The sequence below is a fragment of the Urocampus carinirostris genome, chromosome 3, assembly GCF_059441175.1.
Source record: "Urocampus carinirostris isolate Australia breed hairy pipefish chromosome 3, RoL_Ucar_1.0, whole genome shotgun sequence".
Classification (NCBI taxonomy): Eukaryota; Metazoa; Chordata; class Actinopteri; order Syngnathiformes; family Syngnathidae; genus Urocampus; species Urocampus carinirostris.
Window position 1 is genome coordinate 37,836,991 of NC_142351.1, and position 24,020 is coordinate 37,861,010.

Below are 24,020 nucleotides of genomic sequence, written 5' to 3' on the forward strand. Positions count from 1 at the left end.
GAAGCAATAATAGAAGAAAAATGAAAAAGAGAGACAATCTTCCCAGGCGGTTTTTTTAAGGTAGGGGATTGCTCCCCCACATGACACAGAATGTACTGGTTTCCATGGATACTAGTAGCAGGAGAAGCTTCATGTGCTGACTCAGATGCTGCAAATTTTGAGTCAAGCAACAAATCTCAGCCAAACAACAGAAAAAAAACATTTTAAACGGAAATCAGCTCTTGATCGGTGGAGAGTCGGCTCCCGTCGTTTCCGTTCCAAGAGCCGTCTCACAAAGCTGTTTCGTTTTCGAACGACACATTAGCATTGCCTGATAGCAGCAGCAAATCGGCAACATGGATGACACGAAAGCATGGCCAGAAGTTGAGAAAGCAGCGGCAGAAAAGAGACGTGAACTGGTTTTGCAAGGTACTGCAGCCAACACGAGGATTTCCTCAGACGGCGGACTCCCACCTGCCATTTATTCTCTTTCTCTGCTCAATTATCTGGAGGTTAGCCAGTGCCCAAGTTTGACGGAGATCCACGAGGACCTCCAGCATCTGACAAACCTTCAGAGTCTTATCCTGTGCAGGAATAAACTCTCATGCATCCCGGATGTCATCAGCAGCCTCAAGTCCTTAAAAGTTCTGGATCTGTCAGCTAACAACCTTTGTCTTTTACCAAATGGGATTATCCAGTTACGCGAGCTAACCATTTTGAACGTGAGCTGTAACCGTTTGGGATCCCTTCCGGAAGGACTGAGCAACTGCACTAAGCTTTCCAGCATCAACATGTCCAAGAACCGCATCACTGCCTTCCCTAGTGACCTCTACTCGGAACGTCTAGATCTGCTCAGTACTTTAATGGCCTCTGATAACGCTATTGTGGAGCTCGGGAAAGATATTTCCAAGTTGGGTGCTCTGAAGGTAAAACGCCGAAACTCGCTGTTGGATTAGGTTTCTCAATTATTAGAAGACTTGAGCTGACCCGCTAGGTTGCTGTGATCTTCCTTGCTTGGCATCTTTCTATCTAAAAGCCTACAAGGTCACAATTTATTTTAAAGTGGTATATTTTGGGGGATCTGTTCACCGTAGAGTAGTGTTTCTCATCCTTTTTGAGCAAAGGCCCGTTTTGTTTTCAAACACATCTCAAGGCACATCGTCAGTCAAAAAAAAATTAAAAATTATTTCCTGGCAACAGATTAGTCTTTTTTTAAAGGGCCAGTGTGTATTATTTGACAACTAGATGTTACTATATGATAAAGGGCAACCGAAAACGAGTGCTATAAAGCACAAGGAAGAAAACAAACTCAAAGTACCATTTGTGACTTCTCCTTTCTTCACCGAGCCTTTTTAAGGTTTTCGGGTACCCATTATCAATCGCTGCTGAGCTTCTGAGAACTGGTGTGGTTAGATGGGTCGCTAGATCATCCCCTCACAAAAGTTTTTCAGTGCACATTACCAAATAGGGGAAATAACCACTGTTTTTCCTAACAATAATGGGCACCCCCCCAAAAAAAAACTCTTTTAGTCACATATTATTCTTACATAAGGAAAACTAAGCCATAAGGTGTATGAAATTGGTACTACAAAAAGATGTAATATGTTCAGCTAACTAGAATCACAAAACATTTTATGCAGTGGGAATCAAAATCCAAGTAATGGCGGTAATATCCATTATCTGCACCGCTTATCTTCAGTAGGGTCGTGGGGGTGCTAGAGCCCACCCCAGTCATCTTCGGGCAGTGGGCAGGGGACTCCCTGAACTGGTTGCCAGCCAGTCACAGGGCACACAGAGACGGACAACTCATTCGCTCATTCACACCTAGGAACAATTTGAACCGACCAATTAACCTGACATGCATGTTTTTGGAATGTGGGAGGAAACCAGAGTGCCCAGAGGAAACCCACACAAGCACGGGGAGAACATGCAAACTCCACACCGGAAGGTTCGATCTCATGAGCTCAGACCTGTGCCACGAACGCGCTAACCACTCAGCCGCTGTGCTGCTTATTGGGGTAATAGCATCTTCAATTTACCACTCGACCATCAGAGGTACAGGAGACTTACAAAAAGGCATTAGAGGTTATCTCCTCATCACTCTAATTTACTCACTGTGCCACAAGACTGATTTGCTTAGTGCATTCTGAAGAGTGATACAGTCTCCACGTCTTCACCTCTGTGTCAATACCCTCTCTGTTTAATATTTATGCGTATCTAAAAGAGCGTTGATAGAAGTTCAACGTCCATTGGTGAAGAAGTGGGACTGTTAATCCACTCAGAATATGCTATGTAAATCTTGGCCAAGTAATATTGGGGAATGAAAAAAAAACAGTGTTGCAATAAAATACCAGCTTTTTTACATAGTAAACAGAGAGGTTATTGATGCACATGTGAAGAAGTGGAGATACTGTTTAACCTATTGGAATGTACTGTGCAAATCAGCATTGGGGCACCGTAAGTAAAACTATTGTGATGAGATGAAGTCCAGTGCCTTGTCGCATGTCATTTGTACCACTGGTGGTCTCTTGATCAAGTGTCGGTGCTCTCACCACCACTAAGGTTCAGTTTCCATTGGAATTTGGGTCAAGGATGTTAATCGAGTTGTTGCATACCAATAATTTAATCCGCTGTATTCTACGGTATATAAGGCGCACCGGGTTAAAAGGCGTATTTCAAAGTTTTGGCCAAATTGGGATTTTTAGGTGTGCCTTTTGGTCTGTAAAATACTGTAATTTAGTTTTCTGTTGATGAAGTCAGATATTTATCCTTGTTATAGTTGTTTTTGTTTTTCTGCCTTCTCAGGTGTTAGATCTTTCCAACAACCAGCTCAAAGAAATCCCGCCCAGTCTGAGCGACTGCCCCAAGCTAAAGGAAATCAATTTTAAAGGCAACAAGCTAAACGACAAGCGCCTGGAGAAGATGGTGAACGGTTGCCAGACTAAGTCTATTCTCGACTACCTCAGAGGGAAAGAAAGGCACGGCGAGGAGAAGGGTGACACAGACGGGGGACGGAGCATAAATGAAAAGAAAAAAAAGCAAAAGAAGAAGAAGGAGGAAGAATGTGACGAGTTGGAAGAAATCAACAAGATGGTTGTGAGAGTTCTTCATGTTTCTGACACTCCAGATGCGATCACGGTCAGAGTGAGCACAGAGGTGAAAGATGTCCGGCCCTATTTGGTGTGCTGTGTCATCAGAGGCATGCTCCTGAGCCCTGGAAATTCTCTCAAGCGCTTCCTTGTGGCACAGGTAAGTTGATTCATCTTTTTAAGTCAAGTAGACCTAATGGGAAACCAGTCATAAAGGAAAACAATTACCATATTTTCTGCACTATAAGGCGCACTGGATTATAAGGCGCACCCCCAAAAAAATAGTCTTTTGTCATATTTGTTTTATATAGAAAGCCTACCAGACTATGAGGTGCACTTTAAGGACTAGGGTTGCACAAAAAACAAAAATGTGCCATATTTGCGCATTGTGCATCCAGTAACATAATCTGATCAATCAATCGGGGGATTTTTTTTTAAGGGTTATTGTTCTGTCTTCTTTAATCATTATCCGTTATCGGTCAGTTCATAATACGCTACAAAGCCTAGGGGCCGGGACTCTTACTCTCAGCCAATAGGCCAAGCTAAAGTCCTAGCCTTAAAGCCTTGCTGCGATCATTGCGAATGCACCGTTCCCGGAGGTACTGCTTGTAATGTGACATATCTCACCCACTAGATCCCTAGGGATCAAGATTAAACATGAAAAAAACATTAGGTCTCATCTCATCATCACAGTATTTTTAGTCATGGTGCCAAATTGGAAATATTTTTATTGGGCCGGTCTGCGAGAACATTGTCAGACATATAAGGAGTCGGTGGTACAGCCCATTTTCAAATTCTTTACGAAGCACACAAGATTCTAAACTGAATGACGATAAGGGCATTTTGGGAATTAATTCAGTTGTTTTGAACTGAATTAAGAGAACGTCATTGTGGAATATCATTTGGTCATCCTGAAATATATGAATAAAAACCTGGCCGCTCGTATTAAAAACGTTTGTCATGTTCAATGCTTAGTTTTACCTGAGAAAAAGTTTAACTACAGTCTGTACTCAAACATATCTGGTAACGTGACAAAAAATAGTGTGAACTAGAAAGCAGAGGGGGCCACCTGGTGGTTAGAAATCAGTGCTGTTAGCCTTTCTGTCCGGTTCGATCCCCGTTGCCACCTTTGCCATTTATCAACTGATAAATAATTGCACAAACGTAATAACAGATTCAATGTCGAAGTGTCTTGGGCAAGACAATGAATCATGCATGGCTGACTCCCTATAGGTGTGTAAGTGTGTGTGTGAATGGGTAAGTGTGAAGCACATTAAGTGCTATGGAAGGTCTTCATTGACTTTAAAAGCGCTACATAAATGCAGACCATTACCAGAGTAAGAATTTCTTTGTGCAGGGAATTGTGGTTCTTTACTGTGCATATGACAATAAACACTTTGAATCTTGAATCTCAAATAAGTCGATAACATACCTGTGTCAACTTCTGTTTTTACCATATTTTATACGTCCTTTGACAATTTTAAATTGTGTACACGGTATACCAATTTTTGTACGCCAAGTTGGGAAAAAAAGCATTAGACCGATCTCATTTTGCCCATCTTGGCTCTAATCCGGATTGTCTCGGTCACTGGTTGCAGACGACAACGTCATCCTAGATTTCTAAGAAAAATTAGGTCTCTGAAATCCTGCACTGCAACAAATACATAAGCAAAACTAAATGTTACTGCAATTGGGGAAAGTACAAAGAAAGATTTCTATCTATCTATCTACCTTGGTCATATCCCTCAAGAGGGGTGACCGACAGCAAGACAAACACATACAATAACAAAGAAAAAAAAATAGCAAAAAGCACGCACAAAAAATTTTGGACCATGGCCGACCCAATTGCCCAAACACCCAAAAAAGTTAGGCACCTCTGCACTTAAGTTGGTCATGCTTTCGTCCCTCCTAATGAAATGGGACACCAGAAAGCGGCCATGTCACTCGGGTCAGGGTGACACAACACACTCTTTTGTTCAACAGCAGGGCCCGACAGCTTTCACTGGTTTACCCCTACCGCATCATACGGGTGCCCAGCCCATCCTTAAGAACGCGTCCACAATCCCACTATCCTTTCAAAACACCTCTCCACTCCTTCTTATCACCAACAAGAGCTCTAAGAAAGATACTGAAAGAATTGTGTTATTTGTTCAATAAAATAAACTTGATTACACAATTCTTTTTACCCTATATAGTTTTTTTTTTGCTCTGAGTAAATAAGTGCCACGTAGATTATTTTCAAGGTGTATTATCACTTAATAAGGCGAAATTGCAATCGTTCACAAAAGGAGCTATTGGCTGAGGTTAACAGGTATGCAATTATTAAAACGAGTACCCATCTTTTAATGCAACTGGCAAGATGTATACTTTTTAGTCTTGCACGTTTTTTAGGGTGCCCCTTAAAAGAATGAGTCTCTTAGACTGTTGGTCCTTGTTTTAAAGGGGCTAGTGGCGCTTACCGAAGGGCAACAGGTAAAAGCAACGGTGGCCGGGGTAAGAGGAGTCTTTTGTGATGTTGTTGACTTTGTTGAGGTATCACAACCCAGCAATGTCTTCCAGAACAGGTAGAGAGTAGCTAATGATTTACTGGGCCGTGTTGATTACTCTCTGTATGTTTTTTCCGCTGCCAAGATCGAAGCATACAACAAAAAGTGTCAATGATGACTCCCTGTTCTTTTATTGTTCTTATTTTTTTCCCATTCCTCCCAGACGAAACTTCACGAAGACATCTGTGGTAAGAGGACTATAGCAACCATCGCCACCCATGATGTACAGCTTCTGAAAGGTCCACTGGTGTATGACGCCAAACCACCCGCTGAACTCAAAGTAGGTTACAATTATTCATTGTCCAATTTGGATGCAACAAATTTACCATGGGTTTTTCTTGTTTTTGCATGGTCAGATTGTGCCACTGGGTCGCAAAGAGATGACCGCAGTCGAGCTGATCAGACATCTTCAACGGGAGGCCGACGAGCTGAGGAAGCAGAAAAAAAGGCAGAACGTCACTGGTCTACACAAGTTAGTGCTGCAACCCCTATCAACCATTTTAGCCTGGAAACATTTGATATCCCCTCATGGATGTTACAGGTAAAAAAATTGAATGAAGCCTTGCTTACCACCTTACTCCAGATACCTTCAGCTCCTGCAAGGAAAATCACTATATCCCTGTATGGTGGATGCAGAAGGCCATGTCATCTCTTTCCCGCCGATCACAAACTCTGAGAAAACAAAGGTGTGTAATTCCTATAAAACCAAGATGTTGTTTGAGAAAGGTTTACAAGTGTGTAAAGAACTAACTTACATTCAGATTGAGGGTACTTGGAATTCCTGTAATGGCTACTTTTATTAGCTTTGGATGATCATTTCCTCCTTGCACAAAATAATAAAGTACTGTTATCCCTTGCTACTTAATACTTGGCGGGCTCTGTGCATCACAGTTTTTAAAAAGATCCATTATCCCCAATCGCATACTGCTGTAATGGGAACCAGAAGAGTGCACTTTTGTCTGCACGGCGAAACTTTTTTTTTTTTTTTTTTTTTTTTTTTTTTTTTTTTTTTTTTTTTTTTGCCTTCACTGTATTTCCGTTCAAACCGAACTGAACTCTTGTGTGGCCGTCAATATAGCTGGGAAAAGGAACCAGGATAAGGCACTTTTGTAAGGAGACCTATGGTTCTAGCACGCCTAAATCTAAATTCACAGTGGTGGCCGCAATCCATTATCCCCGGTCAATTTTTGCTGTGAGCAGGTGCCCACAGAGCACATTGGTGTTCTGTGGCTTTTTTTTTTCTTTAGCCTAAAAAGAACAGAACCCATGCTGCCATGATCAATTATCCCCAGTTAAATATTGATGCGAGCAAGGCCTGGCAGAGCGCATGTCAAAAAGTGTTTAACTGCAATAAAAGAGGGATTGCAAATACGTCCAAAAGAAAAATAAATACAGTAGATTTCTGAAAAGCAGTGTTGTTGTATGCTGGAAAGCCGAGAGATGAGTGGTATGCTAGACTATTACAAAATAAAATTGCAACTGCTTTTTAATTAATAGACGATTTATCGATTATGAAATTCAGAAGTATTTATATACTGTATCTTCCGCACTATAAGGTGCACCTAAAAGCCTTTATTTTTTTTTTTTCAAAAGCTGACCATGCGCCTTATAATACAGTGCGCCTTATTTATGGATCAATATTAAGTCGCAAAGTCTTCCAACTAACTTGCAGCCGCCGACTAGATTTTCCCCCGAACGCCAAGTAGTCCGCGGTGTATGCTGGGATTTATTTACTGGCGTTTCATTGGCTAACCAATGTGTCAATCATCATTTGAATCGATCACTATTGGCTAAAGTTATTCGGAGGTAAAGGGGTGGATCCTTTTTATCATTTACAGGCTGGCATAGGCTTAAGCGGCAAAACAAAGCCTGCAATTGGCCGAAAAAGATGTGTCAATCATCAGTTGAATCGATCACTATTGGCTAAAGTGATTCGGAGGTCAAGGGGCGGATCCTTTTTATCATTTACAGGCTGGCATAGGCTTAAGTGGCAAAACAAAGCCTGCAATTGGCCAAAAAAGATGAATGTGAATAGCACATGGTTGACGGCAAAGAGAAAGCATTTTTTACTACTCTGTATTTTTAAATATTTTATTCTCCTGGATTTACTACACTCACGGATATAAGAGGACCATGGCTGCACATTATTATTGAACACAACGAATTTAGTGAGCTACTCCGGCTATATATTTTCCCTGTATCTTGTTTCAGACTGAACTTGATGTTTCTGTGATAAGCGGTGCAGATAATGTATGGAATGGAGTGTCTATTTTTAAATTAAACTCAATTCCAAGTGTTTATTGTCATATGCACAGTAAAGTTGCGAGCGAAAAAGAAAATAGAAACTAAGGAATGGTTGGCATTTCTTAAATCCCAAGACTTTAACCTTCCGAATGATGGAATGATGCATTTAAGTGACATCGTACGGACACCGCATCCGCACGTGTTCTCAACACGTATTCCCGTCTTTGCAAGCTTTCGGAATGTTACGGGGGTAATAAGTTTGACTGAACTATCTGACTGTTTTGTCGATGGTTTTTTAATTTTATGTTAATTCTATGTTTTTTTCCAATGTTATTCTTAGACTTGGTCTCCTTACACATGTGGGTGTTATTTTGATGATTTATAGACCGCTTTTGAAGTTTCTTTTAAAGGGATAAATCAGGAGGTATGTTTTCGGCCTAACTGCAGCGATTTTCCGTTTTACCTTATAATATACTATATATATTCACATTTCTTTTTCCTTTTTTGTAGCTTATCATGAACCAAACCAATGACTTAACTGCAATGATTTTGTTCACTACCATGTATATTGTACTAATGTTGTAGAAAACATTGATTAAAACACAAAAATGTTTTAGGTTATCTGATTAATTGGACCCCCAAAAAATGGAAAAATACTCAAAATAATCATTTTTGCATCCATAGCACAAAATCATTTCTGTGGCAGAGTCCTTACCAAATGTCCCTCAACAGATCAAGAAGACAACTAAAGAGTTGTTGTTGGAAGTGACGAGCGCAAACAGCCTGCAGACCTGTAAAGATGTCATGGACACTCTGATTGCAGTAAGCAAGTTTTTTTCTTCTCTTTGGAGGCAGGTAAAATTGTGTCATAATATATCATACATTTGTGAATGTTACATTCCAAAACTTGCATGTCAGCTTCATTGGCCGGTCTAAATCGTCTCTAGGTGTGAATGACCAAGTGATTTTTATGTCTATGTGCCCTTCGATTGGCTGGCAACCAGTTGAGGGTCTCCCCTGCCCACTGTCCTTAGCTAGCTGGGATGGGCTCCAGCACCCCCGCGACCCTAGTGAGAATAAGCAGTGGATATAATGGATAATTTCAGTTGTTCTAAGTCGGCGAGACTGCCCCAAAAAAAGGGTTCAACGCTACTTCGCAGATTTTCACTTTTCGCGGGTGGTTATGGTCCTCATTGACTGTGAAAACCAAAGCATCTCTGTATGAATATGTGAATATTGAGGGATATTACTTTTTGAGTATGTAGATTATAGTAAAGATTTAATCTTAAATCGGCTGTTCAGTACAAGACTTCTCTGCATTTTAGTTAAATACAGTAGAAAACTGTCATTTTATGTTTTCCCGGTATTTTATGTTTTTTGATCATTTCAATTTGAGTATGCCATTTTGAAAGGGAATTTTTTTTGTTAGACCAATCTAATCGTGCCAATTTCAGCTTGAATTTGGATCATTTTGTTCACTGGAATCAGAGAGCATATTAGATTGGTAAAATTATTGCAGTACACTAGCAAATGTAACCCCCGATCAAGCTTTTATTTGGTAAATAAAATAAACGTGTTTACTCTGTTTTTATTCTTTGTAGTCGGTTTTGCTGTGGGTAAATAAGGTTTATCATCTCTTAATAAGGGGAATTATTAATATTTTTGATAAGAGGAGCAATTGGTTGAGGTTGATGGGTATGGGGTAGTCTTGCTCATGAAAACATACCCGTTCTCTCTCACACTACCCTGTTGTTTGATTGCAGAAAATGGCAGAGTTAAACAGATTTACAGTCGAGCACGGGGAGGAGGTCGGATCTGATAACGAAGACGCCTCATCAGGGAAGACTTCAGGCACAGACGCATGCAGCGATTTGATCATCCAGCAAATCCGAACTGTCGACGAAGACGGCAATCTGAAAGTCGTCTATCCATCCAAGACAGACCTTTCCGGAAACATTCCGAACATGAGGGTTATTTGGTAGTGCAGCAAATTTCGGTTTAATGCAAGGCTTAGTGAATGTCTATTGATTTGTCACCCTGGCTAATAAAAGTAATGAAGACTTAAACATGTTTACAGTAACCCAGTGCTTCTCAGTTATTTTTTTCACACTATGTTAAAATTCAAAATGTTGAATTTGATATGATTGTAAAGCCTTAAATTTGATTGTACACACAGTCAGAATCGTAAGTTGTCTGGCATGTGGCTTACTTGTTTGCAGTAAATGCTGTCCAGCAGGTGTCAGTTTTTAGTAACAATTTACACGACGTTTCGTTGTGGCAACAATACCTAACGCCTGGTCATTTTTAATTTTGGATAATGTTAAAGGGGCTTTATCTATTTTGCGCCTTATCTTGGTTAAAAAAAAAACTTCAGTGTAAAACAGATTTGACTAAGCATAAATACATGATCATAAATGTCTTTTAAAGAAAAAAGTCACGAAATTACTATTTTAAAGGTTTTGTCCATAACATTCTACTTGCTGACGCCATCTTCTGGCTGAAATCATTCATGCAGTTTTTGTCAAGCTCCTTTTATTGCTTACACAAGCATACGATTCTCAGACGCGTCCGAATTAAGTTTTTAATCTTCTGGGGTATTGGGTTGAAATTTGGACTAAATTTGAAAGAGCCCTTCTCTTACTTTCACCATTTTTTTCCTGGAATAAAAGAAAATCGCGACCACACGCAAGAAATCACCTGAACCATGCCGATGAGAACAAGACCCTTCACAAAAACGTTAGCTTTGAAAAATAAAACTGCTGGTGCTGGAAATGTTAAAGTTTTTTTTTACAACTGCTGTGCCCATTTTCAATAATGTGTGCCTTGGCTTAAAAAGGTTAAGAAACACTTGGGGTAATCACATTTGTCAATGCGGCGGCTTTCGACACCTGCGCTAAATGGGCCTTTATGGTCTGACACAGATTCACGTTCAAAAAGGACTGTTAATTTGTGAACAAAATGAAGTAATGGGTGTTTTTGCATGCAGCCCGTTTAATTTTATGAACCACGACAATAGAATAGAATAGAAGAATAGAATATACCTTTATTGTCATTGTTACAAAATGGGTTAACATATTGTGACAACGAAATTGAGCAAGACCCAATGCTACAAAAAATCATAAAAAAGAAATCAGTTAAGATCAAAACTAGTTGTCAATAAAATTAACTCAGTCTTTGCATCAAACACGAATTTCGGGGGGCAAATCAAATGGGACACAATTTTTATTACCTCCCTAAAATTTTTGCACAGCACTATTTCCAGGGATGATTCACGCTTACCTTTTTTTTTAATGTAAAATGTATTCTTCTATCTTTAGACATTGTGTCATACAGTGATTTCCAGTTTAAAGTTGCATTGTATAAAAACATGAGTTAAAAGTTCACGGCAAAGTGAAATAAATATGATTAAAAGATTTTTCAAAAAACTTATGAGCAGAGTATTACCCTATTAGTTAGACACTTTGATCCTCACCAGTTGAAATATCCCGCCATAAGACATCAGGTCTGAAGAGACACTTGATATTTTTAAGAGGTTGCTCAAGACCCGGGCGGCACGGCGGGGCAGTGGTTAGCGCGTGTGCGGCACAGTTCTGAGGTCATGAGATCGAACCTCCTGTTTGGAGTTTGCATGTTCTTCCTGTGCTTGCGTGGGTTTCCTCCGGGCACTCCAGTTTCCTCCCACATTCCCAAAAACATGCTTGTCAGGTTAATTGGCCGGTCCAAATTGTCCCTAGGTGTGAATAAGCGAGTGAATTGTCTGTCCCTGTGTCCCACGCCCACTGCCCAAAGATAGTTGAGATGGGCTCCAGCACCCCCACGATCCTACTGAGGATAAGTCAAGTCATTTTTATTTGTAAGCGGTGCAGATAATGGATGGAAGCTCAAGACCCACTTTTTCATAAGACTTTTAACTGATCAGTTTTTTTTATTCAGCTTTGAGTCGTTTTAGTTTACAATTTTTTATATCTTGTCCAGCAGTTTTTGTATTATTTTACAATGTTTCCTCATTTGAGGCCCATACTGGTAAGGTGTGGTTTAATGGCTTAAATCCTGAGGCCAACTACCATCAACCCTACTCGAGTCCTTTTCCTCACATTGTTAGTCTGCCTTGTGATATTCACATTTCTATTAGTTGTTTTTTTTAACCAGTCTGTATTGCATGTTTCAAGTTGGGCAGTGATAAAAGGACATTTTACGTCTTATTGTACACAGCATGTTTTTATACACTTTAGTGTACTTTATACACATATCACTCTCCTCAGGTGTAGTTCCAGCGGCTTTTAAGTCCTCTGTTATTAAACCTACACTGAAACCACCCAACCTTGATCCAGAAAGCTTATGTGATTATAGACCTGTATCAAACCTACCATTCTTTTTCTTAAGTACCTGAAAAAGTTGTGGCATAGCAGCTGAATGATTTTATATCCGATCAATCTTTTTGAATCAATGCAATCAGGATTCAGGGCTAACCACTCTACTGAGACAGCCCTGATTAAGGTAACCAATGATCTTCTACTGGCAATGGACTCTGGCGCTTCATCACTCTTGCTGCTGCTGGACCTTAGTGCTGCTTTTGACACAGTGGACCATAATATCTTACTAGAACGGTTGGAAAAATGGATTGTCTCTCAGGAACCGTCCTCTTATGGTTCAGATCCTACCTCTCAGGTAGGACGCACTGTGTTAAATATGGCGAAATGACATCTGAGCCCTTTAGTGTTACCTGTGGTGTTCCGCATGGTTCAGTACTTGGCCCCCTTCTTTTCAGCATTTACATGCTTCCATTAGGTGATATTCGCAAGTATGTTTCCATTGCTACGCAGATGACACTCAACACCATCTTCTGATGGATGAATCTGCCACACCAAAGTGGAAATTTGGAGGCCTGCCTCACTGAGATAAAAGAGTGGATGTCACCCAACTTCTTGCGCCTTAACTCTGAAAAGACCGAAATGTTATTGGTCCATCTAACTGCCGTGACTTGTTTTAAAAAAACTGCTCTGAACATTAACAAATGTAAGATCACCCAAAGTGACTCAGTTAAAAATGTAGGTGTCATATTTGACCCGATCTGTCCTTTCAATCACGCGGGAATATTACTAGAACAGCTTTCTTCCATCTTCATAACATTGCTAAAATTCATCCTATGCTGTCTCGGATGCAGATATTATGATCAGGGTTGGTTAGGGTTACTTTAACTTGATTACTTTCAATTACTCCAATACCAAATATGTTAAAAGACAAAACTAAATATGAATAAAATTACTAAATTTTGTGCAGGCTTGGGAGTCACCGATTACATGGAACGGTAAAAATGATGTTGTCAAGCTGGACTTATTTTAATTTTGTTTGTCACATTTGATGTTAGTTTTGCCGGAGATCAAAGCCAGGAGAGAAAGCTCGTGTTGAGAGTCATAATTGTATTCATATTTAGTTTCTTTTGTCCTTTATTAGCATATTTGGTATTGGAGTAATACAAAAGTAATTGAAAGTAATCAAGTTAAAGTAACCCTACCCAACCCTGATTATAATTCACACGTATGTTACTTCCCGTCTCAATTACTGTAGTGCACTACTCTCCAGTCTCCCAAAGTCCAAAATTAAGAGCCTTCAGCTGGTACAAAATGCGGCAGCAAGGCTTTTAACCAAGACAAGAAAGTTTGATCACATTACCCCGATTTTAGCTGACCTGCCTTTTAGCTTAAGATGTGATTTTAAGATCGTTGGTATTATACAAAAATCATACATGGACTTGCTCCCTGATATCTTTCAAATTCAATTTCCCCTATGTTCCGATCCGGAACCTTCGCTCTGAAAATGCTGGTCTAGTGATCCCAAAAGCCAAGAAGAGATCCGCAGGTTCAAGAGTGTTCTTCATCCAGGCCCCGGTGCTTAGGAATACTCTTCCCCCTGAAATCCGAATCTGCAACCTCAGTGGAAATGTTTAAATCCAAGCTTAATAACACTTCTACTCATAAAGTATAGGTTATTCATATACTTTATGCTGATATGTGTATCATTTGCCCTCATGTAGGTTAATAGTCTGCATCGGCTCGCTACAGTTTAACTGTACGGGTCAGGTGTATCGACATTTCGTTCTGTGTGCATTGTTACAAACAATGACAATAAAGTAAATTCTTCCAATAATAGTTTGCAATAGTCTTTGATCTGTGCAGCCATTTGAGATTAAGGGCTATACAAATAAACTTTACTTTGAAAATTGCTTGAAATACCCTTTAAAAAATATTTGATCAGTGATAATTTAGAAAAAACCCAAACCCTTTGCCTGGTTGTTCCTTTCTATAGTGTGTTTTCCTTCACCTTTGCCTTTTCCTTTTATTCTAATGGTTTGCCAGCTTTTTACTTTATTCTGTCATTTTTCCCAATTCTTTTTTTTCCCTTTTGTTCGTCTTACACCCCCCCCCAGACTGCTTTCACCACTACATCCAGTTTTATTTAGGTGGCAAACGTCCACCCCCAACACTATCTCCATGTAGCATAAGGGAACATCAATAACAATTTTTAACAAAATTGTATATCAAATCAGTTTTCCATTTATTCACACATAGAATTTACAATGACTCCTACATCAGCTGGGGATTCACATGTCGAAATCATCATAGTAAGGATCCATCTTTTGATCTGTTAAAAAAAAAAAAAAAAAAACTAAAAAAAGGCACAGCTGTATAAACGTACAACAATCTTAAAGTGCACAACAAGTCTCACAACAACACAGTACATTATATATGCCCAAAAACCTTCAGTGAGTTTCATTTAACTAGTAAACTGAAGCTACATAGTACTTACGATGGCATGTGTAAGAAACTTCCAAGTACTTGTAGGTGCCTTCACAAGGGTTTCCAAACAAGTCATTACTGGCAGGGATCCAACAGCTATTTTTTCCATTGCATCTATGGCAGAAGAAATCTTCATTGGTTGTGTGGTGTAACTTCCAACAAAAACAGAAGCCTTTAGCCATGATACATTGCATCAAATCATGTTACTTCATGTAAGTGGCAACGAAAACAAAGTTCTTTAATAGTGGACAGTAGTCAACATCCAATAATATGTGTCCCTGTAAATATGTGATTGTCCATGATTGATCTGAACAGTGCCATGGCTGACTTTTTTTATTCGAGTAAAAAGCTGTACTCCTTTGGTGTCCAAGAGCCTTTCCAAAGAAGTGTGTAAGTATTTTTTAATATATTGATGTCTTGGGCCATCTTATTTGGTTTTATTATATCAACCCTCCCCGCGACACTACTGAGGATAAGCGGTGCAGATAATGGATATATCAACCCTTGGAATCCCCAAGGTCCTCCAGCATCGGCCTGCCGACTTCCTAGGGAAAGGATCAAAACCTAGGGTGGAGCAGCATTCAGCCATTTTGTTCCTCACCTAGAGAACAGTCAGTGGAGACTTGAGTTTTGAGATTCAAGACCCACTTTTTGTATTTATATTTGTTAAACTAACCTTTCACTGTAATATACTTTATTTTTTATGTTTTTGTTCGGCACTTTAGGAAAGGGACACAAATAAAAATACATTTGGCTTCATTTTAACCATTATGTGTGTATTACACGTCTCAGGTTGTTGGGTGGGGAAATGGAGATTTTAGTGTCGTATGGTACACTAAATGTTTTTATACAACACTTTAAATGGCAATTATTGCTTTACAGAATTCTATTGATATCTAAAACACAGATGTTTGTGGACCAGCAAAATATATGTTTCACATTATAATTCTTTCTGGGGAAATTGGAAAATTGGCTTTGAAAGTCCTTGGAATTTGACCATGAGGAAAAATACAAAAACAAACTAGGTCATCCAATCGGCTCAACCAACAAACAATGTCTTGCCTCTTTGCAACAATGTCAGTCGGGTTGCGACAATAAATGTTTTCCGTCTCCTCCAGAGTCCTCCTTCTTGAGCATGTGGTCCTATCGCGGCGGCCATAGTCAGCACCAAAGACGAAAATAACTTGTTCTGGCTCTGCAAGCAAAAATGTTATTAGGCAGAATTTGCTTATGAACAGTTCAACAAAATCAATTTTGTCTCACCACAAGACAGATGTGCCTCTGAGTTTTCACACTCCACAGTGGTAGCTGTGGAGAAAGAAAAGTGAGTACCTCTACATACGAGTTCAATTCATTGCAGGATTATGCTCGCAGCTTGAATTGCTTAAGTAAAATGAATTTCATCGACAGGAACTATTCAAAAAGTAATCGCCCGTTCCAGACCTCCAAAAAGATCTAAGTTAAGATTTAACGAAAAAACAGCTTCCTGATCACTAAAAACATTCAAGCAGTAATTTAAAAAATGAAATTAAAGGAAGATGATTACAAGTTGCCAAAATGAATGTGTGCTTGTGCTGCTAGTGTAGGATGAGTGATAGCACAAGAATTATATGCAAGTTCTTATTGTACATTTCAATAACTGCCAGTTTCAGTTCACCACTTTTTAACCCAGTTTGCGTTGCCATCACTTTTGAGTGTTGAGTTTAAGTGACCCTCAGAAATGTTCTAATCTTAGCATTATTTTGCAAAAGCCTATGACCCACTAAAAGTTTGAGACACACTTTTGGGTCCACATCCACAAGTTGAAAAGCACCAAGTTAAGATTTTAAGCCTAAACACAGCCTATCAATTAGATTTGTCTTGGCTTCTCTTGTCGACTTTAAAAAAAAATTATCCACCCGTCATCGTTTTGTTTCCTTTTCTTTGTGGAGGAGTCGTGCAAGGCACCCCACGTCTACATTCTTTGAGGAGAACCCTTCACAAATAACAGGAAAATCCAGGTTTCAGGCTTCCATACCCATAAACCGGTACAGGCTGGATTTTCTTTAGGTCCGATCTCACATCTACAACCAATGTTCTACAGGTATAACCAAAGTCGTGGATTAGGTCCCTGATGGCGGCAAACATGCGCAAACTCACACGAGCATTGAGCAATATCTAGTGGTAGCTTCAGGTACTGCTCGTGAACTGGATTCTCTTTATAAAATGGGGTAGATATGTTTTCAAAAGACCCGTGTACCAAAATTATTGTGTGTAGGTGCTCGTATAAAGAGATACAACTGTATTGAGTATCAAATAGCATTTTGGAAAGCAGGTGACGTACTTGCATACAAGCAGGAGTAATTCGTCTCCAAATATTTGAAGGTGTCAGGACAGGGATCAGGGGAACGGAAGTCATCAACGCCAACTTCACAGACAGATTTTCCATTGCAACTGGTGACAAATTAGATCCAGAAAAGTCATTGATAGGAGAACCTAATCCCACGTGCTCTTCAGCCACAACCTTTCTCCAATTAGGCTCAATCTTCACCTTGCTTGAATGCTTTCCATAGTGCCTTGCTTAGTGCACTTCACATTAGCCAGCTCCTTTGGATGTTTGCCCTCCGAACAGACTGATGTGCTTGAGCGGCCATACAAAGCATTATTCACTTTGATCACGCCGTGATCTGGAAAATGACAACCACTGTGAGGCCAAAGTAAAATTCAAATCAAATTATTCTGTGGAACAAATATGGGTATTTCAGTACTATATTCATTTTCACGAGACTGTACACCTACCAACACACAGCTTTATGCGTTAGACCAGTGGTCAGCAACCTTTTTGATGAGGAGTGCCACTTTTAATTTTCCTTGTAAATCAGTGTGCCACACCAAGATAAATGACTCAACATTTTTTTTTTTTTTAATATCCAACTGAGCTGTCATTTTACACTAGTCCAAATATACAACATAGACATTGAAATTTTACAACTGACCTATTTAGCACTATTATTGTTAATAAACTAAAAAAATGAATGTGAGCAACGCATGGAAAGGCCTGTTGACATCCATGACCTTAACTTTTGACCACAAGAATCCAAAATTCTTCAACAATGAACTACAATAAAAAAAAAAGTGATATGGACAGCTAACATACTATTCACCAATGATATCTTATTGCAGAAAATATCAAATTGAAACACACACACTTTGCCAGCCCCTCTTGACTTTCAACACTTCTGGCTGACATGGGGATGAGTTTTATTCTTTTTTTTTTGATTGTCTTTGTTAGCCAAGCCACCTAACAAAACCTCAGAGCTCGAAAAGAACGTTTCTTTAATATATTCGCGTTAAGATTTTTCTTGCTTTGCTACGCAGTGAGCAATGGCGTTTTTAGGAGTGACAATGGTTTTCGGGGTCTGTTTGTCTTACCTGGACACAGCGCGTTTTAATGTCTCCACCTTGTCAGACTCGTCCTTTAATTCATGTTCATGATTCGTTACACATTGATGTTTAACCCTTGATGTGCAAGGTACAACGCTTGAGGCATAATGCACAAACAGCACGGTCATTTTTTTTTGCACAAAGCCCCAATCATTTACCCACGCTGGCTGAAAAGGACATTTTTTCGCTGGAGAAAGCGTCATGATTTATTAGTTTGTCGCGCGCCTGTGTCTCGTTGGCTCGGTCAAAATAGTGATCTCTACTCGATGCCTTGCAGACAAGCTCACAAACTGAGGGCGCGAACGCAACTGAAAAGGTCTAAATTTCAGGTGAATGCTTTAAAAAAATAAAATAAATACTTTGCCGTGCCACTGCTGGCACGCGTGTCATAGGTTGCCGACCCCTTATGCTTGTATTCTCTTAAACTCGTTTAGATTTCTCTAAAACAAAAAGCTTTACTTGGAAAAAAAGTACTTTAGCCTACGGTTGCTTCGTTTTGAAAAGCGATCAAGTCTTCGAACGTAAATAATCACGTTAGATTTCCTGTTTTTTTTTAAAGTTGACCACTTCTAGTTTAATACAAGCACATAATTTTTCAGATCGTGTTTTGTGCGCGACAAGATCTGCTTTTTAATGTCAGAAGGTTGGCATGTATGAGACTAGAGCAGAGGTGGGTAAACTACGGCCTGGGGGCCACGTATGACTTGCTTGGATTACTTTAATGTTTAATTTATAAATACAAGTTTAATTTATAAATACATGTTTAATGAGTGTTTCAAATCCTGTTACATGAAACCACTCCTCTACAAAATAGAAATTGTAAACAAGAAAAATTAAATAGGCCTACAGTATCCTTTACCCATAAGGTATTGCCGAGGTATCGAATTTGCTTCACCTTTCATTTAAAAAAAAATAAAAATCCTCATGGCCCTTTGCCATTTTACCCAAGGTTGCCCTGCAACTTAGTTTGTCGACCCCTGCTGTAGAGAAATTTAGGACATATTTTACCACAGGCTAGGCGATGGATGTTGAAAGGACTCCAGTCACACGTAGTCACTTGCTCTGAAGAATCAACTGCTAAAACAAACGAAAATGCCTCAACATGTTACAACCTCAGTGGAAATGTTAAAATCTCAGCTTAAAACACACTTCTATAGCATATGAATAACCTATATTTTATGTTGACATTATCTGTGTATTATTTGCTCTCATGTTGGTTTTAGATCAGGGGATGTTGTCATAATAGTCTGGTTTGCAATATAATCTGGTCTGTGCAGCCCTTCGAGACTCCTTGTAATCAAAGGCCATACAAAATAAACATGAATTGACAGTATAGGCCAATGTGCATATTGAACTTTAAAATGTAATCACCTTCTCTGAGAAGCAAACACGCAGCAATCAGCACTAAAAGAAAAAAACCAAAACGTATTAATGCATCAGGGACATAACTTATCCATATGTTTTTTAGAAGCATTGTCCTTGAGTGACAAAAAGTTATTCGTTTCATTTAAAAACTATCCAAGTCTTTGGTGCAGCTGATCTGTAAGTATCAAGCGTCTAGTAACAAATTCAATATGAATGGCAGGAATGATGTTGATCAGATCTTTTGTTGCATTCCAGAAAGGTGGGAAGTCAGATTTCTCCCACTTGGATGGTACCAGGTCCGACCTCCAAACGTTCCAAGCGAATGTAAACAACAAAGATGGCTAATCGCAAAAAATTAATAAATAAATAATGAATAAATAAATAAAAATAAAAAATCTTCAGTTTATTAAAAGGCATCACGACCTCCAGCAAACAGTCTTCTCGCACGCGCTAAAATTGTTGAATGATGGTGGCTGAGGTCATTATTGACACTAATCGTTCAAGTAATGTTTTAGCATTCACCATGTGTCCATGTGCAGCGGCAGAGTGATGTCAGATTGAAGTGCCTATTTTTTCTCTGACTAGGACCTTCCATTTTGAGTGTCATTTTAATGATATTTTCCTGGTCTGAGGTTGGCCAACTTCCACTTTTCTGGAATGCAGCAGTCCCCACTTCATGTTGCTTCTGTCCAGCGTTTGAGATTGCGTGGTTATCATTCATGCACAAGTTCAGTGTTTTGGCAAAAAAAAAAAAAAAAAAAAAAAAAAATTGATAGCAAAGTTGTGTTCAGATATTGGTGGTCTTAAAAAGGCAAAAAATTAAAAAAAAAAACCAAAGTATTAGTTCTGCTTGAAATATATCCTTCCAAAGGAACAGTTAGTTTCAGAAGTTTTCTTGGAAACTTTACGTTAATCTGTTTACTAAACAATGGTAAAAGCTAGAATTCAAACCTTTTGATATTCCCTATACCCGAATAGCTCAACTCAAATTTTCTGTAGGCCTTAAAAAAAAAGCCAAAAGTTCCTATTAAAGAAACGTCTGTCATTGAATAAGTTAAGTCAACTTGTCATCCACAAGCAACCGCTGCTACCCATTCTAAAATGTAAGATTGATTTTGGGGGTGGGAGGATGAAAGTATCTGCAATCATTTTCTACGCAATACATTTATGAGACAAAACAACTCGGTTCAAGATACTCACACATTGCTGGACTATACTCTATAAAAGAAGCCATGTTTTGCAATATCCAGTCTGTGATGCCAAGATACTTCATGAGACTTCATGGTTTTTATAATCACTGCAAGCCTTCCATCCAATTAGCTAATCAAGAGCCACGCCCTTTCTTGCCCTCTTCTTGATTTTTTTTAAACTCATTTATGCCAGAACAGTCTCTTAAATGGGAAGAGCTGGTGCCAGCCAATTCCTGCTGTTTTGATTAATTTTTGAAAGCCTAGAGAAAATGTAGTTCTGTAGCTAGATAGGCAATCGGACACACCGAATGAAAGAAAGGCTCACCTTTCACTAGAAAATAATCTTTTTAGCTTTTACTAATCTTTAGTAGACAATAGGTGAACGTTGCTAAGTTTCTTGAAAATACTAATTTCCAATAAAATATCTGAGAAAAACGTCTCTTTTGTGAAAAGATGCATTTCAAGCAGAACTTTTACTTCAGTGCTGTTTTTTTTTCTTGCGTTTAGGATACCTCCAATATCAAAAATTATTTCCATAAACAAAAGGGCAGTTTGCTTGCAAAAACACTGAACTTATGCATCAACTTTGCAAGAACTTTTCACATGTTCAATTGACGGGATTACATGATTTCGGTCACTCAGGGGCCGCCTACACAGTCTTAATTGCTGCACAGAGGAAGCAACACAAGGATTTGGGGTCTCCTCGATGCGTGGACAAAGATCTCAACAAAGTTATTTCTGGCCTCTAGTGGTGATTTATCATACTGAAATCATTCCCAGAGGCTTAATACCTACTGATCAGGAGTGCTATAGGTAAAATCTTGGGCCCCAGCCCTGGCCAATGCCGGCCCGAAAGTTGGTTGGGCGTAAAATTCGATCAATATGTTCTTGTTCGGGCCGGTATTCTCTCTCACTGATTTGTTTTCCCTATAATTGTTCTTTTTTTTGTCTTTGTGGAGGATCCGCGCAATGGATTCCGTCCTTCTCTCGCGCAGCCAGTGTCCGCGCACTCGGGCCGTGCGGTCGGCCAAAATCACCCTCCCTGCTCTTGTATGACGGTTTCCTTAAAGGGAAGGTGTGGACAATTTTTGCACCCCCTGGGATAAAAAAAAAATCATTTATCAAAAGAAAACTATTGATTTAAATCAGAGGTCTTAAACTCGCAGCCCGGTGACCTTTATATGAAGTTTAAAGAGACCGTGTGAATGATTAAGTACTTCCTGGTAGTATTCATTTAAAACTATTTGAATTAAGAAAAAGATAAGAATACATGAACTAATATTTTGCTTTCATTTAACACATAATGGGCCTCACCTATATGTAGCTGATAACTGTCCACCATCTTGTCGTTAATTGTACCCCCCATGAAATCAAACATTTGGCCTAGCAACGGTTGGCTGATTTAATCCTGCCCGGCATAAATTTCTGAGTAAGTCAAAAAAAAAGCAAGTCTCCAGGTGATTTTTCTTGAAAGTTATGATTTTTTAAAATATATGCAAAGCAAGTGTTCTATCCGACCGTTAGAGGGCAGTGTTGAGTTGGTACAGTGAGGTGAGTTGGTATTGGTATAAAACTGCTATCACTCAACTGTTAAAATAAACCAGTTAGCACGTCCAATGCCAAACATTTGGACGTTTTTTTTTGCCATTGTTTTTGAATAAATGTGTAGTGTTTAGAAAAGATCCCCTAGTGTCCATATTTTTAATATATAGAAGGTAGGTTACTAATGTAGGCTGAATGATAAAGCATAATACTGAAAAACAAAGCTGAAAATTTTAGTTCTTTTACTGATCCAGCCCCAGAGCCAAACAGAGTTTGACATCCATGCACTTAACAACACAGTGACATATAGTGGTCACATAACACTTACTGTCCCTTAAATGTACGTAGAGACCCCCACGAATTATAAATTAATTTAACTCTGATTGGCCAGTCGATGTTCATATTAATTCTTTTTTATTCTTTTTATTTTGAGATCGTATTTTACTTAGCATTTTCTTGAAAAGATATTGAAAACAGTGGATAAGTTTTAGCAAAGGATTTTTGGTCGTCCCAACCTTACCCAGACCCTAACTCTGTCGGCCACCCAAGTAAATTAAGACTGAGACCCCAGACTTAAATAAAAAGCAATACTACGTTAATCCACAAACATATCAGCGATTTAACTATGAGATTTTTAATTTTGAAAAAAAATGCAGGCCAAATTTGCTCTCTTTTGTTCTTTATTGGTGGGATAAAACATGAAAAAACACAAGGAGCACATAAAACTGGAGTGCTGGCACACATGAGGAACATTTGGACATGGCGTGTTCGTGTTTCAGAGTTACAGGATTGTGACGACACGTTTCAAGTCGTTTTTCTGAGCTCTCTAAGTCACAGAACGGGTAACGTTACTAGAAAACATATGAATTCATGTACTAGCCACTGTTAAGAGCTTTTACTTTGATTTCAGATTTGACTCGATTGACACAGTCTTGGCTAGGTCTCCTGGTGCTAGTCCTCGCCTTGCAGTTTTTGCGTGACACATTTGATGCGGATATTTTCCCGAAGGTTCCGGAGACGAGCGCGGCGACTGGTGATCTCCTCCACGTGGCCTTTAGGGAACCAGCCCCGTTCCCCGTCCGACAAACGGATGCCTTCCACCCAACCTGCAAAGAAAGAAAGGACTGTATTAAATATATGTGCAAGAGTAGGCACTCTGCTTTCAAAAAAGGATCTCTGCAAGGGTTTTTTACAGCAAATGATTGGCTAAAATGATTCCAACAATGAACTTTTTTATAGAATAAACAGTGAATGGTGCATGTGTGAAATAATGACAATTTTGGTTCATAGAAGACTGGTTATTTGGTTGGTTGTGATGTCTTAATCACTACGGCCGTGGTGTGTCTTGGGCAAGTACACCCTGGTGGCGCCCATCCCTCTCCAGGCCAACATATGTTTTCACCCGGTCTCAAACCGGGGACCTTTAGCTTAGATAGGACTATTGAGTGAGTGAGTGAGTGAGTGAGTGAGTGAGTGAGTGAGTGAAAGAAAGAAAAGAAAGAAAGAGAAAGTAAGACAAAAAAAAGAAAAACTTTGATAAAAGCAAGCAAACGTAAACTGAAATGAGAAGTCCCCACACAAAATCTAAAATGGGCAAATAATTGGAAAAACAACAGTAAATTGGACTCAATATTTCGGCTAACTGAATTTAGAATAGAATTGACCTTTGATGTTAATAGTTCTCATGCTTAACACGTGTCTGGGCAGCAGATTTAACAAAAAATAGATTCAACAAACAAACACAAAACAAAACTTAAGAAAAGGAGAAAGAGACAGACACAGAGAAGACTGTGAGAATAAGAAAGACTCAAGACAGAAAGAGAGGGAGACAGACAGCTTGGGTAA

At 39.2% G+C, this 24,020-nt stretch overlaps 3 protein-coding genes across 6 annotated transcripts in view; 1 reads left to right on the forward strand and 2 right to left on the reverse strand.

Annotated features, from left to right (window-relative positions):
• Positions 1-144: 144 nt before the first annotated feature.
• lrrc47 (leucine rich repeat containing 47) lies at positions 145-9,938 on the forward strand. The gene is made up of 7 exons (XM_088331696.1): positions 145-905; positions 2,785-3,228; positions 5,778-5,894; positions 5,971-6,086; positions 6,198-6,300; positions 8,591-8,680; positions 9,622-9,938. The coding sequence occupies exons 1-7, from the start codon at positions 336-338 to the stop codon at positions 9,838-9,840; spliced, it is 1,659 nt and encodes a 552-aa protein (XP_088187822.1). The 5' UTR covers positions 145-335; the 3' UTR covers positions 9,841-9,938.
• Positions 9,939-14,389: 4,451 nt separating this feature from the next.
• Positions 14,390-20,773, reverse strand: LOC148369608 (L-rhamnose-binding lectin SML-like). Of its 2 annotated transcripts, none has more exons than XM_088331703.1 (9): positions 20,644-20,773; positions 19,450-19,482; positions 19,087-19,152; positions 17,186-17,321; positions 16,979-17,088; positions 15,919-15,963; positions 15,718-15,850; positions 14,666-14,769; positions 14,390-14,500 (listed from the first exon to the last, which is right to left on the reverse strand). In XM_088331703.1, the coding sequence occupies exons 1-9, from the start codon at positions 20,714-20,716 to the stop codon at positions 14,460-14,462; spliced, it is 741 nt and encodes a 246-aa protein (XP_088187829.1). In that variant the 5' UTR covers positions 20,717-20,773; the 3' UTR covers positions 14,390-14,459. The 2 variants fall into 2 exon arrangements, with proteins under 2 accessions (XP_088187829.1, XP_088187828.1); XM_088331702.1 differs by having other exon boundaries at positions 19,087-19,155.
• A 2,064-nt stretch (positions 20,774-22,837) lies between these two features.
• Positions 22,838-24,020, reverse strand: part of arhgef19 (Rho guanine nucleotide exchange factor 19) — a 40,572-nt gene continuing 39,389 nt past the window's right edge. For all 3 annotated transcript variants that reach the window (XM_088331699.1, XM_088331698.1, XM_088331700.1), the window contains one exon: positions 22,838-23,281. In XM_088331699.1, the coding sequence (XP_088187825.1) occupies positions 23,127-23,281 (155 nt within the window). In that variant the 3' untranslated portion in view covers positions 22,838-23,126. The remainder of the gene's footprint in view (positions 23,282-24,020) is intronic.